Here is a 21,424-nt window from a genome sequence, read left to right on the forward strand (position 1 = left end):
CATTTTCTCTGCTTGCCTTCAAAATGACAGTGGTTTCATTGCACCTTAGCTGTAATACATATTTAGTGACTATCACGGTCACAGTAATGATGATTTGTCCAATTGTGAGCAGAAAATGTTATTTTGGAGATCCTACAAACCAGAACACAACTCAAGGATTTAAAAGTCTTATGTCGGTCAATGTAGTCAGAGATTAATTGTGAAACAGACTTGTACATAGAAAAAGTGAAATTCTGGCAGCATTTAAGATTAATTTAGTCATTCACATGCATGTGTACAAAATACCCTGCTGCAAACAGGCATGTACTGGCACTTCCATTGGACCAAGCAACTGGTGAATGGATGTAGGCTCTACTACTACAATACTACATGTGTAAAACATAGTGGTGGTAAATGGAATCAGTCATGTTCTGTTTTACTTGCGGGTTTTACCAAACTATACTACTGTAATTAAGCTGTCAAAATAATTTTCTGAGAACACCATCACACCACTTGCACTTTAGCAAGTTGTCTAAAGTTACCTTTCTAACTTTCTGGCCTTAAACATCACTCCAAGCTAATGCTACACATGTACAGTTTACAAGGGAAATTAAAACACTAAACATTGAGAAAAGGAGTTGCTGGTGTAGCTAAGTATTAAACATGTTGGAGGAAGCTATGGAGGAAGCGATAATGTATTAAATTTATGAATGCAAACTCTGGATGTCAACGGATGTTCTATTCTGACAGAGGACACATAAAGGTAAACACCAAGGTAAAACAATGCATTTTCTTTCTTTAGTTACCTTATGCTCACAGCCACATTGTTGGTCTGGCTGCAAACTCAGCTTGATCCATTTGTCATTGCAGTACCAGGAACTGTGTTGTGTACTCATTACTCAGGCTTGAATGTTTCCTTTTCTGAATGTCAGAAGAGTATCATAAACCTTGAGCAAAATTTTCTTTAAACTGAGTGACCTTTTTTCGGATGAGAAGAAATACTAACTTTTGAAATATTCACTTTAATGAATCTTACCTTTTTCTGAGCTGCAGGATTTCAGGGATAGTAATGTTTACTCCATCTTTTTCCGTATTCCCACTATACTTCCAAACATTTAGTATATGAATTATCATATTTCCATTTGAAAGGTCTTTAATCGCCACCGAAATATCTGCCAGTTTTTCTGACTAGAAAACTCTGTTCTCTGATGTTACCTAATGTTACATCATCTTCCAAGTATAGTAATGAGAATTATTGTGGAGGGGTATCACTCAAAAGGCTCATTTTATTTTTGAAAAACAAACAAACATGCCAAAAAAAGCGAGTTTTACAGTTTATGAACTTGGAAAATAATTGAGAGGCTGATTATGATTTATTAATCTATCACGGTTTTAAGAGTAACCCTACAATATGAGTTTTATCCTTTAAAATGTGTTATTTTTTAAATAGGGAAAGAAAGTAAGAATGGGAATGATAAGCATGTTAAGATTTGACAGAATAGATAGAATTTTACTCCTATTAGAAAAGTTTCTTGCTCTACTCTGATTTCACAGAGTAGGTTGCTGGATGTCCAAGTTGTTTACATTTATTCTTTGCAAGTGAAAACTTCTGATCATTTGTCACTGACTGGTTTTGTGTGAGCCAAAGAAAAAATATATTTTTAGTCATGCATATTCAGTATAAGAATAAATGATTAAGAACTTCCAATGAGATAAAAAATCAACTTTTTAACCAATTTGAATGATGAATGAATTGAACTCTTTTGTTTGCTAACTATGTAATTGGAATGGAATCTGTCTGCCTTAAGACAACAGGTGTAAATTTGCTATATAGATAAACTGAACAAATTGACACTGGGAATAAATTTGATTTTAATATACACCTCCCAAACTGTGAAGGGAAGTCATTACGGAGTATTTGTCATTCCCTCGTGCCAATGTTTGCCATCTTTTTTTTAAGAAACAGATAAAATTGGAGCAAATGTGAGCAGACATGTTGCAGATCCCTCCATCTGTTCGTCTGTACCCTCTTGTCCTGTCAGGACTGCAGGGTGGCTATTGACTATCACAGTCACGGGAGGAAGCTGGGGAACCCGAAAAGAATCCACACATGCATGGAGGGAACACGCAACCACCGCCATGTAGCCCACATTGCATAAAAAATTCCTAAAAAGTAAATCAACTGAGAATAGCTGCATATGACATTTGTTTTGTATGCCATGTATTGCATTTGGATACAGTAATTTTTATGATAGAGGGCTAATGATGACAATTTTGATGACAGATATAATAAATGGCTACTTGGCGTTGATGTTAAAAGCTTGCTACTGAGGAATTGCATGTTTCATGCCTCCTTGTGCAACTTCTTCAACATAGTATCTTGTAATTCTCAGCAAGTGTTCTATTCAGAAAATGATTTGCAAGGCAGGATTGCGCAAGGAGGTGGACGACTTTAAGGATGACTTGTGTAAAATCAAACAGATTCATCATAGTGGATCATTTTCCAGCCTGTAGCTCTCTCCAGAGATTGACCATCTTTGGTACTGTATGCCTTTGACATGGAAAACAACTGTTTTGAATGATAAGTAACGGATATACCAGGAAGGTGATGAAGCACATCTTAGACATACCAATACCAACTTGTTCTCTTTATTTTTCAGACTTTTTAGAGGTTTGGATCATCTTATCCTATTCAGCATTCTATAAGTCTTTCATTCTCTAGGGCAGGGAAGATGAACATGTCACACTTGTCAAGGTGAGGAAACTTGCCTCAACAATTTATTCAGTATAAAAACATTTTATTCAACAAGCATTTGCTTTAAAAATCTTAGAATAAAATTACTTGCAGAGCTCAGCATATGTTTCACCATTGAAAGACGCATTTCAACTTGTGGTAATATTTGAACATACACTGTAGGTCATAATACAGAAAAAGAAAAATCAGCTTTTTGTATCAAAATACTTTCAATGTGATTTTTTAAAAATCTAGTTTTCAAAATTTTATTCTGTTTTTTTTTTTTCTCACTTGTTGGTCAGCTTAATGGATTTTCTCATGTCTCGTTATCCCTTGAAAATCATTCCATCTATTTGAAGATCTGCTCTCATGATCAAATTCACATTTCTACTCTATTTTTCCTAAAGGAAACTAATTATCAAGATTATGTGTTTGTTGCCGTTTTCCAAACAATAAATATTCCCACAGGATCTGTTCAGTGAAGGAAACAACACATTTTCAGATGAGATTTTTTTTTTCTATTTAATTTATTTGAAGCAAAACATGCAGCTTAAGCTGATGAGTTGTCTTCTGATCATTATTTGCATTGCAGACAAGTTAAAAAAATTTTTTTGTCTACATTTCCTTCATGTTTTACATATAGATATGTAGTTGGACAGCATCCTGCAAGATGCTTGGCATAAACTAGTGTACAGCTGTGGTGTGAATTCCTGCCGTTATCTTTGGCGGTGGCACAAAGACTTGGAAGGACTCAGGAATTCTGGATCGCCTTAAGCGGATACTCTAATCAGCATGCGTGGGGCTTCAGCAAGGCATCTGGGCAGTCACATAATGTCAAGCAATTTTCTGTAAGTGAAGGAAACCTGATTTGGTGCTGAGTAGATGGGCTCTCTAAAATTACTTCGAAACATCTGAGTTTACATCAAATACAGCTTAGCTGGACTGAAGCATAACCTCCTGGCATGCACAGCATGGCATGCACACTATACTACATCTAACAGGTAATGCTTAGGGACAGAGACTACACTCTGGCTGACCTTGTGTTTCACTTAACACAGCTGAAAAAAGTGCTTGAGTTACTATATCACAAACCTGTACAGTTAAAAACCAATGTTTTAGTTTGATAAATTTCTGCTTTGCTGCGTTTTGAGAACAATTGTAACAGAACTGCGAGAAAAAAAAATTGCGTAAATTTCACATTAACCATGTGCCAGTTTAATTTGGATTAACATAAGAGATATTTCACACTTGTTTTGGCAACTAATGATTTAAAATAATTGTGGTTTAGGTGATTCAAATGAATAATACCAGCAGGAGGCCACTTACTTATTTCTCTTTGATCAGTAGCCACAGTTAATCATATTGGAGAGTTAGTTGCCCCTAAACGGGGATCTGAATCATAATCAATGGAAATGGGGTATTGTATAAACCTTTCTTGGAAATAATGCACAATTACTTCAAATTCGAAATAACATTTGAACAATGTTAGAATTATGAAAAAGTGGTTCACATAACAAAAATATCAATTTACAACAGATGGGTCTTCCATAGTCTATAGTTTCTTTTATCAGTGATTTACTAATCACTGATAAAAGATTATTATTATTATTATTATTATTATTATTATTATTATTCATTTGAATCACCTAAACCACAATTATTTTAAATCATTCACGTAGTTAGCATTATCATCAGTAAACATCATTCTATGTGTGCATTTCTAGTAAATAAACCCTTACCTTAATTTGGAAATTTCTAAATTTAAAACTAAATTTCTATCCTCATTTAGCCATGTTCTTGTTTGTTGTGCATTTATTTTGATTTAGGCTGAACATCTTGATTAAATTTTATTATATATATATATATACTGTATATATATATATATATATGGGTTGCGGTTTGATAAAGACTAATTAAAACATTATACCTTAAGTCTGTTAAACAAATTAATCTAAAATAGACTTTGAGCCTTCCAGCAGTAAAGCCGACTGGTTTAACAGTAAAATTTAAAAGTAGCATGACCTGTTAATATTTACTATGTTTTCAGCGGCCATTTTAATTACTGTTGTTACTTTGGGCCCTCATGTTTTTCTACAAAACCAGATTTGCAAAATAATTTATTTCTATTTTACATACATTAGATGACTAGTGTTGGACAAAGCAGGTACAACTTGTGCAGATTCTTGTTGTCATTTTCAGAGCCACCACCATACATAACTGCCTAGGTTCACCACTGAAATTATCTTATGATTTCCCCTTAAGGGCATTTGGATGTTAGCTGACATAAAGATGAAGTGCTTTCCCATCAAATGTTTACTTATGGGCAGATTGTCCTTGGAGAGTTTGCTGTGGGACGTTGGCAAAGGAAGAGCAGTGACCTCAGTCATGGCCAGCTGAGGGACTGAGGTCAGCTCTTACTATAAGAAGACAAACCTCTGAGTGGTTGGTTAAACTCATCACTACAGGGACAAGCAGCACACAACAGAAATGTGTTTGACAGATGATGATGGGATGTTGTCACTTTTTTTTCAGTTAAAATACAAGTAAGATGTAGGCTGAGTGCTCATGATTTACACCTCTGGTGGTTGTGCTTGCCAGTACCCGATCTTTCTCCCTTGCTATGTTTCTCCTTTTCCAATTTTCTTTCTTATCTTTAGTCAGTGATGTGCTACTATCTGTTTTGTTATTGTGGTCTTCAACAAATTACATTAATCTGCCCTGTGCTTGTTCTCCTTCAGTCATAGTCAAGGTTTAATTCATTCTTTAAAATAAAACTAAAAGCATTATATCATTGTTTTTTCTTCACTTTTGGTATCATTTATTATTTGCAAGTAAGTGGATATTTTTTTATTTTATGTTTGTGATAAGCAAAGATGAGGCAATTATCCTCTTTCAAAATGTATGTGTCCCGTCTGTAGCGTTTTTAATTGATGTATGTTTTTCAGTGTCAAGTGACAAGTGCTCTTCATGTGCTGCTTGGAAATTATTTATTTAATACTTGGATGTCTTCAGGTTCATTAGGAAATAGCATTTTTCTTTTCTTAATCAAATCAGCAAAGAACCGCTTAGTACAAAGCAATATATCAAAACCATTAGTCAAGCTTATTCATAGTTATTAAAGGTAATGTTGTTATTACTATGTACGAGTCAATTTGTCAGATTCAAATTAAACCCTAAAAAAGCACTAACATACTGAAGGTGCCAAACTGATTGTTTGTTTACTCTGTGACATCCCTTTGCTAAGTTAATTACAAATGGGACTTTGAAAGTTTATATGTTTTGAAATACAAAAGTGGGCATACACCATTATAAAAATTTGTAGTAATTTAACTAAAAATGTGAAACTCATTTCATGTAGATTCATGACACAGCTGTGTATTTCAGGTATTTATTTCTGTTTTTGTTTTTTTTTAAAGTTCTTTACAGCTAATAAAACCCAAAATTAAATTTCTCAGAACATTAGAACAGTTCATAAGAATAATTAAACAATGGGGTTTTAATGCAGAATGTCAACTTTCAAAAAGCATCTCCATTCAGTTTGTGGCCCCAATAAGGTTTTAAAGAGACCCATGGCTGTTTTAACAGCAGCCTCCTAGCTTGTGTACATTGTCACTTCTGAAGTCTCTTATTTTCAAATTATTTTTCCTTTGTCTAAACTCGTCTAGGAATGACTCCCAACCGAGGTCACTGGACAACTCTACTCAGTTATTTCTTTTAGTTTCTTTGGTTGGTTGATGAGACATAACATATACAACAACATTACTTTTGATTAAACCTTAAATGTCTGATACCAGGAGATCTTGTTTATAGTATATAAAATGCATATAATCTTACATAGAGGTGTTTGGGTTATTTTATTGGTTCTCAGTAAAAGTTCTCTTAGGAATGTCAAAATGTTTTTCTTTCTCAGTAAAATTTATCGTTTTACCTGCTGTGTGCTTGCAAACACTTTCCGTTCACAGGAATGAGATTCTTATCACTGTAACTGAGTTTGTCAACACTATTGCAGGAGAGTTGTAGATTAATAACTTCCTACCCAAACAAAAACAGGTAAAACCAAAGACTTGTGGGAAAGATAAATGAATGCTAAAAACAACAAATTCTCCATTAGATTGGCATGCATCAACTTGGATGTTCCTGGTTTCCTCATCTGATAAGAGTTTGGTCACAAATTACCAAGAGATGACCTATTTTACAGATAAGCATTTTGTCCTTTTCCCACACTTCAGGTTGCCAATGACCTATTTTAAAGTCGAAAATAGTATTTTTTTCTCCACAAGGCTTCAGTATAACCCCCAGCTATAAGTACTATAATGAGCAAAATTACCGCTATTTTTACTTTGGTCTGCATTTGCTCTAAATTTTAAACACATAGGGCATGAGAAAACTTTTTCATTTAACTGGCAATAAATAAAACATTTCACACACACATGGGCATGCAGCACTTTACCACAGATGGGGTATTTATAAACTCTAAGGGAATATTCTCAGCATTTATCAAGAATGTACAGTGGATAAACACACAAGCATGACTTTGATGAGTCTGTTTAATGCAAATGCTTATGCAATGTTCATGACTTTAGAAATATGATAAGAATGATCATGAAAATTGTTATCTGTTAAACTGAGTGTAATGTCACTCTAAAAACTACTGGGTAAAAATAAAACAACAACCCAATAACGTTTATTTTGCTGACCCAGTCCTTGGTTAGATAAGAACTGATTCAGGCCTTTGTTGATTTAGAAACAGCACTGCTGGGTACGACATATCATACTGTGTTAGGTTTTTAATCCAATAAATAAGTTAAAACAGTTTCAAAGGACCTTGTGAGTAACTATCTGTTGTTGAGGCTCAGTGAACTCAATTATTTCACATTTTTATTTGATGATAAATTTTTATTGCAAAAAGGTGACATGCCATAGTGGGTGCTGAATTTATTTTATGACCCAATGAATGATTATCCTTTAGAAGAACCCTTGTCATAAAAGGAAAAAGCTGTGGAAGCTCTTGTATTTCAGTTTATGCTTAATCTGACAGTTTTAATTCTAGCTGTAATTCCTAAAAACGGCTCTCTCCAGTTCTCCACACACATGGCCACTTCAGCCCAGCCTGTAGTTCATATGTACTTAAGAGTCGAGCTGGATTTGAAAATTTAATGGAGATCACATTGTTTCAAACTCTCTTGTGCCCTTTAGCATCATGGCCAACTATCATCCATGTCATTTACTTTAGTGAGTCTCCAACCAAGAGGCTAAATATAATATAGGCATGTAAAGTGTACATTCATGACAACAGGAAAAGAGAGTCAACAAAAGTTGTATTCCAAACAATTCTTTACTAAAAGTTTGCTGCTGGTATTGATGACATAACATGTATGCTATCATAAACTCTACATTCTGCATCGATCTTTCCATGTAGCATGAGCAAACATTGGTAGACAGTTCAAGAAAAACGATAGTCAGCTTAGAGTAAAAGCAGTAGAATAAAAACTACTCATGTTAAAATTCTGATTTCTTTTTGAATGACAGATTAGTCTGAAATTTAAAGGAAAATTGTCATGAAGGCTATAGAATAGATTAACTGAAGTTGCTAATTTATAACATATTATCTAAGACTACCAAAGAGTACGTTGGAAAAGAATAACATAACTAAACAAGTCACATTTGGGTTAAAATTAATAACATTTATTTTTAGTTTAATTCTATTTTAAATATTATCAGAGAAAAGCAGTTTAAAACAAAATTTTAAGGTCTTAGAAGACTCACTGACCAACGTTTGAATTTGGACTGCACATTAGTTTCTTTATAGCTGATATTCTAAATATTTTTTGTCCATATTGACTTTATAGCAGATTCTTTTGGCCAAAGTATGAACATATCCGTGTTAGAATCCTGAGTTATTTTGAGGCGTGTTCATTATTTTGTGTTCCTTAGTTTCTCTCTTTGATCAGTCTCATTTGTGTTTTATCTTAGTTCAGTCCTTCTTAGTGATTCTAGTTATTTTCTTGTCCCTATTTATTCTTTGTTACTCTAGTTTAATTATGTTTCTTAGATCTAATCATTCTTTAGTATTAGATTTTTTCCCTATCTCCTGTGTACTCTCCCTCGCCCCGTGTGCTACTTCCTCTGTCTCTTTCCCTCACACCTGCAATCAGACAGCCAATCACGCTGGTCCATTGTTCCACATTTACTCTTCAGTATTTTAACACTTCTAATGCTCTCACTCTTTGCTGGTTCTTCCTGTTAAACCTGGATTATCCTGTTGGCTTTTTACTTTGGATTCTTGTTTTTGTTTGGCTCTGGCTCCCTGTGTTCCCTGTAATCTTTGTAAGTTTTTTAGTTTATTGCCCAGTGATAGTTTGATGTTAAATGGAGACACAAGGGACCTGACTCACTGTTTTGATGGACCAGCTTTTCCTTCCCAGGTTTTGCTGTTTTGTCCAGTATTGTGTTTCTCTCTAGAAAAGCCTTTTTTCATTTAGTAAAAAAGTGGTATTTACATATGCTTGGTGCAATAACAGCTGTAGTAATGCATTTTGCTCAGCTTACTTTTGAATATTTAACCAACAATTCAATTAAACAAAAATCACATTGTCCAGTTATCCGCTTAGAGTAAAAAAAGAATAAAGATACATCAAAACTAGAAGGGCAGACCTAAAAACAAAACTGGACATTGGGATTGTTGAATATTTAAATTTAGCAGAAAATCACATATAAAGAGTACATTAATATATCTTCCACCCCTTGACAGATTTGATCTCACAGCTAGATTAACATAAAAGATGGTTTTCGCTTTTTTACTTTACAAAAGATGCAATCACTTATACATTCGTCCATTGTATATATCCCGCTCCTCCACAGAAGGTTGCACAGACTATCTTAGGACAACACACAGACACATTGGATAAAAATCATGCACACACACACCCACACATGCCGTCACAGCCATATGCAATTTAGAGACCAATTAACCTCACAGTCATATTTTTTGAATGTGAAAAAATAATTCTATCCTTCCAGCAGATAAAAGTTCACCTCAACAGCAATAAATATCAGAGTCCATGCACAAGACACTAGAATGTTAGGATCTAATATTTTTGTTTGTAGCAAAGAACCCCTATTTAAGCCTGAATAACATATTATGAAATAATGTGTAACATGTTTACATGAATGTGCATGAAACAAGTTATAAATTTTTAATTCATGTTTGATTAGACTTATTATTATTTTATTTTTTTTTTGGAGTGCACCAACTATTTTCATAATTTCATAATAATTCACAATCTCCTGCTTATGTCAACATAGTATTCTAATAAAGTTACAGCAGTATGGTAGCAGTATTATTATATAAGAGCATTCTTAACAAGAACTAGTTCTGAGTCTAGTCCATAGAGGTTATAATTGAATTAATTCGTTTCATTCCTGCCCAGAGCCATCAAGATCTACAGCAACTCTTTGAATAATTTTGAATTAATATGAGCTACAACATTTAATTTCCCTTTGGGATTAATAAAGTATGTTTGAATTTGAATTGAATTAAATTTATACTCACCACCTAAACATTGTGAAAGAAATTTGCAATCCAAACATAAAGCAGTTCAAATTTATTCAAGTATTTCTAATGAAATGAAGTGTTTTAGAATTATATCGTATGATAAAATCCAGACAAAATTCTCTCACTACAATGCTTTAGGTGTTGGAAAGCACAGAGTCTGCAATGTGTCCTTTGTAAATTTGCCTAAGATAATTTTGTTTTTTAGTGCAGGATGCACAGTTGCTCCATCAACCATTGTTACTGCTTCCTTCAGAGACTGTTTAGCTGCAACTGTGTAATATAAGAACTTTGTTGTGAGGCAGTATGTAAAAACTCAATGCCATTACCATAAATGTTTTTAAGAATATAACTTTCTTGTTCGAAAACACAGAGTATGACTTAAAAAAAACCACACACACATAGCTGAGCTACAACTTTGTTGGACAGTTAAAGTTGAACCACCAACTCAGTGTTTATTTACTACTTGGATTTTCTCGACAGACAAACTCTCTGTCAATAAGTCATTTATGTAATGCAAAAGTAAAGTCATTTTGCACAGGTGCAGCTTGCACATTTGAACTGAGAGTTAAAAGCACGTTCAAGTGCCGTTTTATTCCCCCAGATATATCCAATGTGAGGGAGCACAGCAGGAGGGGCTGCTTGCTCTTCCCATTGGTTTGGAATGAAAGAGCTCTTAGTTTCAAACATGCACTGAATTGTTGAAGCGCTCAACTTAATGCCTCATCCAACACCTTTCTAAGAACATCTTTTGGATTTGTGAAAAAGCAGTTTAAAAATTGCCTATCCATTTAAATAGCAATCTTCATCTTCATCATATTTAAGGAAGTAATATGAATCTTCTATCTCAGGATGTGAATTATCTGCTGATTTAAAGTTGAGAGAAAGCTGTATGACCAAAACACATGCAGAGTTGTATAACCTGAAGGACTTATCATTTTCCTGTTTCCCCAGGGTCGCACTGATCTCTTTTATTGATGTTTTTCTTTCAAATATAATGAAAGGAAAAATGTGAATATAACTTACACACTGAGTAGTTTCTTGCTATCTTTCATTTGTTCAGGTTTCTACTTTGATTATCAAATCAAACATGACTTTATTTGCACAAAATTATATGAACATACAAAAACAGAAATATATTTAGTGGAGCAGCAAATTAATTTGCCATTCTTTTTCACAGTTGCTCCATCAACCATTGTTGATGTTTGATAGAGCAACCATCAGCATTGGTTGATGGTTGACGGTGACTATTACAAATCACTGAAAGCAAATCAATAGTTCAATTTGTTTTCACAATCAGAAAGTGGTGTAAACTCTAATATTCCCAATCCCCCTGAAAAAGCCCTTTGTGTAAGATGAATAAACATTATGAAACAACAATACTGATCTGATAATGATCTCAACATTTTCTTTAACAAATGATGTTTTTTGTCACAAAGTATTTTTTAAACGACAAGTTTTGTTTAAAATCATTGTAATAACAGTGAAATAATTCACAGAACAAAGGTTTTGCAAGTGTCAAACTGTGTTATGAAGAATCTTGATTAATGTTAGAAATATTCACTGGAAATCTGATCAGTCTACATGTGCAACATTGCATACTAGTGATTTTTAAATCCAATCCAAACTCACCAATGCAGCCTTTTGGATTAGCAACAAATCCGGACATCAACTTGTACGTCATCGGTTTACATTTTTCTTGAATTGTGCGTACCACCGGGGGTTGCCCATTCCTACACAACAAGCAAGAAAGTGCTTCTGAGGCACAAATGGCAAACATGCTGCTCTGGACAAAAAGGCATATTGCTTCTGTAAAAAAGCGGCTGGTATAAGGCACTGTTTGCAAGAGGAAAATATTTGAATTTATTTGCTCAGTAAATTACATTTTACCTCAGACCATGCAGTTTTACACTAAAAACACTAAGAAACATGCCACTTAACAGACTGGTAAAGAATTTGCTCCAATACTCACTTAAAAGGCCAACACGTTTAAAATAGTTTAATAGTAGTGAGCATTCAAATCAGTGATTGATAAATTAACCACATAATAGTTATTGCTTATTCAGTAGTGAGCAGCTACTCAATTATCTCTTAGTAAACCTGCTGTTTCACAATAAAATAAAATGAGCCTAAAATAAAAGATTGTGTCAAAAAAAAAAAATTAAATGTTCAGTTCTGCAAAAAACAAAAAGCTGGCAAATCTAACTTTGACTCTTTGTGACAGATTAGTTTTTTTCAGTCCATATGACCAAAGAAGGTACTAGTTATACACAAAATTCTGCAGACATGTTCCACCATTATTCACAGAACTCTTCAGCTTCTCTTTGCTGCAGGGAAGAAGGTTGCTCTGACTTCCACCTCATAATACCCAAAAGGTGTCAAAGCTTTTACTTTCTTTTTTAGAAACTCCTGTCTGATTTCAGTGGTATGCTTTGAATTGTTATCGTGCTGGAACTTTCTTCCTTTCTTGAGCTTCAGGAGAATGGAAGTCATCTTGTCAGCTCATATTTCAGTACATTCACAGGAGCTCTTGGTGATGTCTTTAAATTTCATGTCCCAAAAGCTTTTGCACTTTGCAACCCTCGTATTATTAAATTATGGTAAGAGTTCCTCACTTCCTAGACCAGGAATTCCAGGTCAAGTTCATGCCAAATAATCTGAGCTGAGCATATTTATCTTGTTCTCATTATAGCAAAGGACGTGCTCCCAATATTCATTAGGCTTCCGTCATGTTCTCTAGCAAAATCTAATTTTGTAGTTTGGACTGTAGAAAAAGCAATTTTTTTTCTCTTGTACCCCATCCACTGAGGTCAATAATACAGCAACCCATGCATTGTATAAGCTGTCACAAAAACAGATTTTTTCCATTTATAAGCCCTTTGACAAATTGACTGCAATATTATATGAATAGTTCTCCACTCTTTGAGTTGGAAAATCTAGTACATAATTCGCCATTCACATGTAGATTAAATGTATTTATCTTTGTAGATTATAACTTTTTGTTCTTCATTTAGTTTTCATCATACATACAATGAAAAATGCAACTGACCATTTATGAGTGTTTTGCAATATAAATGGCATAATATTTATGTGTTTGTTGCCTTTTTATAAACTATAATTTCATTGTTTCATTTAGCATTAATTAAGCCCTATATTCTGCTTCCATTTCTACTATTCAATCATGTTGTTTTTCTGACTATGGAAAGAAGAAGAACAGCAAAAAAACACAATGCTATCAATAGAAAGTCTTGATCCCACCTATCTAACTTATTGTTTCCTTGTTTTATCCCCTCATGCTATCAGTGGCTGGGACAAAAAGCAAAGCGAAAGGTGAGTTATTGTTTCCATTTTCTTGGTACATGATTTATGTCGCACACAGTTTCCAATAAAAAAGGTCTGGATCAACCTTTTATCTCCCCCAAGAGCCCAGCAAGCATTAACATATGTTGCTTTGAATGAAGCTTTCTCTGCGTATGGTTTTTTTTCTTTTCTTTCAAACATTGATTTCTTCTGAAGAGGTATGCTAAGCCTACTCCCTCATTCCCAGATACGGGCTGCTTCACATATGTATAGATTCACACTAGGGAGCTGCCCACGTCTCCCAGTCATTCCTCTATACCGGGGTGTAGAGCTACCGTGCAGCTCCAGTGAAGCAGCTGGGGCGTGTTCCTGATTCAAGGACAGCTCAGAGGAGAGGAGTGAGAGGAAAGTTTCTCTGTCTTCATCTCCCTACTTAGTTCCAAGTTATATTAAAGTCTTTCTGGTTAGAACATTACTTTTCACCTTTTGCATTTTATCTCGATGACTTGCTTGACAGGAAATTATTATGATCCGTCACCATAATAATTGTTGCTTTGTGTCCTTAAAACAAATAATTTTGAGACAGAAGGTTAGTCAAGTTGTTGGTCAGATATTAGATAAAAAATAGCCTCATTATTTCTTAGAGACCATCATTTGAAAGATAGAAAATTCTGAAATGATAATGTGTGATATTGATATCATTAGACAAGGCATGTTTATATGTATAGTATATTTAAGCAACATGCTCAGTTAAAGTGTCTTACGGCTTAACATAATGAAAACATAAAATAACAAACAAGCAAGAAACATTACATTTTTTTCAAATGTCAACATCAAAATCTCCAAAAAACATAATAAAATATTGGACTAAAAACTAAAAATCAGGTTCAGTTTTGCAAAAACCAAAAGCTGAGTTCCATTTAAATCAGGGATTTTCAGCCTTGATTTAAAGGGAACTCAGTGTTCCAGCAGTTTTGTAGTTTTCTGGAAGTTTATTCCAGATTATTGGAGAATACAAATTGAATCCTGCTTCTTCATGTTTGGTTCTGATTCTAGGGATACAAATTAGACGAGACCCAGAACATTTGAAGCGAACAATTGGGCTAGCTAACTTCACCCCTTGACCAAAGAGTTAGTCAAAAAGTCAACATAGACAGACAATAGCGATAATTAACATGCTAGATAAAAGTTTTATTGGGCATTTGTCTTTACTTTTTTATCTCATAATCTAATGTAGAATTAAATTAAATTAAAAAAACAAAACATTAAAGAAAGTTACTTGTTTAAAAACCCACAATTTCTTTTTAGCTTATTCTTTGGTAGACATTAATCACGTTCATCCATATTTTAGGTTAAAACCTCATCCAGTATGATAATTTAAGTGCATAACCCAACCCAAATCTGAAATAATCTGTGTTTGTCCCTCGAGACTGGCTTTAGATCATCTGAATTGTGTTATTTCATTCCGCTATAGGTTGAATCTGCTTAGCGGTTAGTACAGACTAGCTCTGTGGTCAATATTGTCAAATGTTGCACTGAATTTTGGTTGAGGATTTGCAGTGTAAAATTTATTCTCTCCCTACATACATGGGCACTCCGGCTTCCTCCATCAAAACATGTGCGCTAGATCAGTTGTTCACTCTAAATTGGCTTTAGTTGTAACAGCATACATGGTTATTTGTTCTGTGTACGTCTGTGTTGCCTGGATCTATCCATGGTGTACTACTGTTCTTTTGTTTTTTTTATGTTTTTAGGCAGTCAAAAAAATCAATTAACTTTCATTTTGCAGCAAAATACACAGAGATAAAAGAAATGGACAAGTTTAAACAAAGCAAAAGAAAGTAACCACAGGCATAACTGGAATGAGAAAAAGAAAGGATGTAACACAGAAAGCAAAGGCATAACTGCTGACTAGATGTAGGTGATGTATGTAATTAGCAAAGTAGAACCAAAGGCGAAGAGAGATCTGTAAGAAAAATTTAATTGAAACAAACTAGGAAACAGGCATGTAAGCAACCCGAGATACAGAAACATGAAGTGTAAAATTTCTGTAACCTCAGAAGAAGACAACTATTACTGACAACACAAATATACACAGACGTTTAGAATCTATAAATGTTTTCTGGTATTTTGAAATTCCGTGCTTCTAATTCTTTTTGTAAGTGTGGGGCTTTTGTGTGCTTTTTACGTTATTTTTCCCTTTTTGTTTTTGTATTTTGGAAGTGACATCAGCCAAAACTACTGATTAAAGTTCATTTACATGAATGTAGTCCACAGATTTTATTTTACATTCTTTTCCAAAATGCAGTGCTTCCTAATTACAGAAGCAATTAGGGTGGTCGTTTTTAATTAACAGAAGATACACATTCAGCATTTGTACTTCTGAAATCTAGTGCAACACTTTTTCCAACAGCACTTTCAGCACTCTAATTATGGTTGATGACTTGTATTAATAATTATGAAGATAATACCGTATATATAACATGTAGCAGCCTCTAATAGTGATTAATAGCTTTTGTCGGGTTTCCGCCTTCATGGCGATGTAATGTTTTTTTCATAACGTAAGGAAAAGAGTCGAAAAATAGAAAAAGAAAACTCTATGATGGGTTTTCCCACATGATGTCATTATAATGGAAAACACGACTCTGAATACCCCTCGGAGGACTCAGCTCAACAAATGAAGAAGTGCTTTGACCAATATGAATGCACAGTAAAAGTGAACCACTCATCAAAATCTGAAAAAAATGTATAAGAAGAGTAAACTCAACAAAAATATTGTGTGAAAAAAAACTTCTTTCTGGATACAAATTTACTCTTTGCAGTTGAAAGTAGCAATGCAGCTTTTAAATGCTGTCGTTTTCTTCTTCTTCTTTTACCACTGGGATAAAAATGGAGGATACGTCCTCAGCCTTGGAAGTGTTCTATTGTTTAACTATTTAACATTTACACATTGTGTCATATTAAAACCACAGCAGCTAATGTGGTTAATTGGGGTATTATTTGATAGAAAAACACTAAGATGTGGATTATTTATAAGTGGAAGGAAAGTAATTTGTGATTTTAAAAACCAGACAAACCTAAAGCCTGAATGAAAACAATAGAATGAGTGCACAGCTAGAAACTCAGTTTTAAAGTTTTTTTGTAACAGTGCATTAAATTAAGTCAAATTGGTTCATTAACAGTGTGTCTACATTGTCATCTCCACGTATTTTGAAGTTGACACAAGTTTGGACTTTGCACCTTTCTAAGATAGCAACATGAAAAAATAAGTAAACTTTGTAAAGCAGGAGGGATGAACCAGTGAACATTGTAACTCATAAAAAACAGATTTATGCAGGCTTTCTTTAAATTCACCAAGATGTCTATGACAGAATTCAATTTTTGTTGGTTTTTCTTTGTTTAAAACCCTTAGCTGTCATGAGAACACTGGTGTCCTCATGTGCCCTCTGGATAACATGTAAGCGTTTTGGGGGGTGACAGTTAAGTAACATACAGCTACCTCACTACACCATCCATATAGCAACATAATCCCAAAGCCAATTTGTGGAGCAACAAACAGAGTATGGTAACTAATACGATTTGAACTTGTAATTTCTCTTGGAGACAGCACCATATTTCTGACCCACATTCTAAAGCTGATATATTGCCTTTCCTAACTTTCTTTTCTTTTTTTACCTGTAGAAAAAAAAACTACTCCAAAGACTTTTTCCCAGCAGGGATATTTATTACCAGTTCTGTCGATTTAGCACACCTACCCTTTCTCCCGGCCTCCCCCACTGTGGGAAATCACAGGGGAGGACGAGGCTCAGAACCACCTCTCTGCCGGGGAAGGTTCACTTTTGCACGGATGGCATTCAGTAACAGGCTCTAAGTGCTTTTTGTTGATGGCGGATAAGGGTGACAGACAGCTCACTCTGTCCTGGTTATTTCCTTTGTGAAAGACTTCATCAGCTCAATCAAGTGACTGCGTCATTTAAAATAACACTATCAGCTCAGACTATGATTACAATACTGGGCTGATTCTCAGTTGTATGCTCACTGCTGGGTTATCTTGTGTCTGTGTTGTCTGTAGCTCATAGAAGCATTGTAGGAAATCACTGTAATCCCAGTTGAGATAAAAGATGAGCAGAGACTAATGTGTTCTGATAAGATTCTGCAGCGAGACTGATACCAAATGTTTTATAGTACAAGTAAAAACTTAGGAGTCATTTGCACAGAAGTGACACAGCGTGCAAGACAAACACTTCTTTTTCATTACATGGTCTTTAGTATTTACTCATAACTGACCTGCGTACAGTAAATAAGTCCACCAATCCTTGTTGTATTTACATTTTGATGGCATGTGAAAGAGAGTGACATTACCAGTTTAGGTTCCAGTAATTACAGCCTTTAATGTTTTACTATAATTGTATATGGATTTTCTATGACTGAATGAGCTTCGTTCTGGAGGGCTTGTTTTGCAAGAATTTGAAATGTTCCCCGTTGACTTTAAATAGAGACATTATCTAAAGCTGACAGTGCTCAAACTGGTTGTGTTAGAATTCACCTTGGACGGGTAATTTACAGATTATCCTGAGTTAATGGATCAGAGTTAGATTTAGTGTTAATTAGCTGCTGCCCCCACAACAGTTGTTTAAATCTCCCTAATTCACTGGGCTGATTGCTTTTAAAATTGCATCATTTTACAGAGATCCCCAGTACAGCAGGTTTGCACTAAACAAGGGATGCTTTTCTGTTGAGGTTAAACCAGTGGGGCATAAATTACACTGCCAGAGTAAATGATTGTTTTAGGTGACAGATGTGACCTTTTAAGCAGCAATAAATTAAGTGAAATATGTTATAGCCCATGTTGTTCCTGTTCAGGAAAGGTCACTAAACAAACAATCAGATATGACGAGACTTGGTCACGAGCCAGCAGATAAAAACAGACTTATCATCTCCTAAGTTATTCACTCTCCCTTTCTTTTATTTGCTTACAATTTTAGTTGATTTTCATACCAAAAACTTAATGTCATGTCAAAATCAAATGTTAGATTTAGCTTTGGATGGCTTCTCTATTCTGGACTGACAGCTCATTCAGGGGAATTAAATGTAATCAGCTCTCAGATTATTTTAAAGTGTAATTTACAAAACTAAATTTCTCAAATATGTTTTCAATGAATTAGAAATAAGTGAAATTACATATACAAATACAATATGAAAACATGAATATTTTTTTCATTACCCTCCTTATTTCATTCTGACGTTTCTCAAATGCATACCTGTTAGACATACATCATCTTGTGGTGAAAAAGTCAATTTATAGGACATTTTGTTTCTTTTTTTCTTTTAAATATTTAACAGAACATATTACCAGTTATGAATAAGTATGCCCCATTCTGATTTCAAGAATTGGCTTGATCTACAGATCAAACCATTCTAGAAACAATCTTTATTGGAGTCCTTGTCAAAACTCAACCCCCAATATCTGTTATTGATTTACTCTCTGTGATTTTCGTTTAGTTACAGTCCAGGTCACTTTTTGCCTGGAATCTTCTCACAAAATATTGAAAACTCATATCCTACTTGTGTATATATGATCTAATTTGTAGTAACTTTAATATCAAACTGGGAGTTTGTAATGACTTGTGTCAATATTGAGGATTAAAAATCCTGAGCCAGACATTCTTATAATAAATTCAAACTTGAAATACACTATCAGAGCTCAGTCCCTGGTGTTCATGAAGTATTGTATCTTTTTATGAAAATATACATATTTTGTAAGATATTATTAGTGTATTGAGAAAAGCCAACAAAATATTCTGCTTTGTGAAAAAAGGTTTAGGAAGCAATTTTTGCCTTAAGTCTGACAGCCATAGATGTCATTAGGTTTGTTGTGATTCTTTGCCAGACATTGTTGTATAATGTGATTATTGGTGCCTTTAATTTGTTTCTAAGTTGGTTGTTTCAAATTCGGATGACTAATTTGTCCATTTTGATATACAGTGCAGACCAAAAGTTTGGACACACCTTTTAATTCAATGAGTTTCCTTTATTTTCGTGACTATTGACATTGTAGATTCACACTGAAGGCATCAAAACTATGAATAACACATGTGGAAATATGTGCTAAACAAAAAAGTGTAAAACAACTGAAAATACCCCTTATATTCTAGTTTCTTCAAAGTAGCAACCTTTTGCTGTGATTACTACTTTGTACACACTCTGCATTTTCTTGATGAGCTTCAAGAGGTAGTCACCTGAAATGGTTTTCACTTCATAGGTGTGCCCTGTCAGGTGAATAAGTGGGATTTCTTGCCTTATAAATAGTCATGAAAATAAAGAAAACCCATTGAATTAGAAGGTGTGTCCAAACTTTTGGTCTGTACTGTATTTCACTACATTACCTTGAAATACTCATGGGAATCTTTACTGTTGTTTTTTTTTTTTTTTGGTCATACTCCCAGCTTGAAGCACAATCCAGTCAAACCTTGCTGCATTTAAAATGCAGAACAATACATGCTGATACATGTCGAAATCATTCAGCCGCCTTCGTCTGCTGTCAAATCATCAGTGACCCAGTGCCATCTGAAGTCCTTTTCGCTCTTCCACATCCAGGTGTTTTACAGATGATGCTCGGTGCTGTGCATCATGAGTTATTTCACTTTATTTTACTCTTTTCTCATGTATTTTCTGTTATACTTGCTTCATTCAGGTCGAGTTTGGTTTCATTTGTTTCCGAGATGCTGTTTATTAAAGCCTTTCTCCCTTTTAATAAATTTTTTTTGAGCCAAGTCTAATCTTAAGGTTTTTCTATACATGAGTCTTTTCTGTGAGAATTTCTCATTATAAGAAAACCACCTGATGCATCCACTTTGACGGATGTTGTTGAGGAGTTTTTCATTGACATGGAAAGAATCCAATCATTTGACCCTGGATATCCAGGCTTTTTTATGCTGACTTCCTTTTATTCTCTCGGTTATCACATTAAAAATGTGAAGGTCACAAACAAAAAACAATTTTATTCTGTAGTTGCAATGTTTATGTCATACTTAGTGAAAATAGAAGCATGACCAAACTAAGTTTAGATGTTTAAAAAATAAAAACAAAAATTTTGAAAGCGTTAGCGTTCTTTTGTTATTTTTTCTTCTGTTTAGGACATTTCCTTGATCTCAGTCACCATTCTTCTTCCCACGCTTGGGAGAACAGTTTTTTAAAAAATGTTTCTCAAGTCAGTTATTGTGTTAATCTAAAATCCTTCTATGGCTACATGTGAATCAGTGGGGGACGCCAAGGGTGGTTATATTTATAAAATAGTTCTTGCTCGCTGATCCAAATCTTTATTATGAAAAACTTTGATGTAGTTTGGACTGCGCTTTAAGATATTGATACAGTGCTCAGCATGAGTGATTGCAGCAAAGTGAAAAACTCAATTCAATCAGTTGTCAACAGCTACATGTTTATTCAAGAGTAGGAATTGTTGCAAAGTCAGTAGCTGGGTTTCCCTTACAGCAAAAACATTTTCATAATTTGAATAATGAAGCTAAAATGACTGCATTGTTTCATAAGTAAGATTGAATTGGAATATGTGTGATTGATCTTGAGACAGTCTGTGATTGGTTTGAATTGGCACCATGTAAATAAACTGAATTATTACGAAATTTAATAAGGTGCCCTGTAAAAGCGTTATACTCAAACTTTTCAGGATATTGTGTTGGTCTATATCATAATGTAATAGACCAACAAAAGTCACGCAAAAATTGCAAAATGAAGGAAAAATTATGCATCGCTTTCAATTATTCACTAATAAAAACATCTAAAGAATGGGGGCATTTGTATTCATTCAATGCTTTGCAGAACTCTGTTGTCATGAATCAATC

General features: G+C 34.3%; 1 protein-coding gene across 1 annotated transcript in view; it reads left to right on the forward strand.

The window, feature by feature from the left end:
* LOC116707889 (cell adhesion molecule 2-like) overlaps positions 1 to 21,424 on the forward strand; it is a 150,885-nt gene that overhangs the window by 84,429 nt on the left and 45,032 nt on the right. The window contains 1 exon segment of the mRNA XM_032545570.1: positions 13,569 to 13,595. Within this exon segment, the coding sequence (XP_032401461.1) occupies positions 13,569 to 13,595 (27 nt within the window).

The sequence above is a fragment of the Xiphophorus hellerii genome, chromosome 18 (assembly GCF_003331165.1).
Source record: "Xiphophorus hellerii strain 12219 chromosome 18, Xiphophorus_hellerii-4.1, whole genome shotgun sequence".
Classification (NCBI taxonomy): domain Eukaryota; kingdom Metazoa; phylum Chordata; class Actinopteri; order Cyprinodontiformes; family Poeciliidae; genus Xiphophorus; species Xiphophorus hellerii.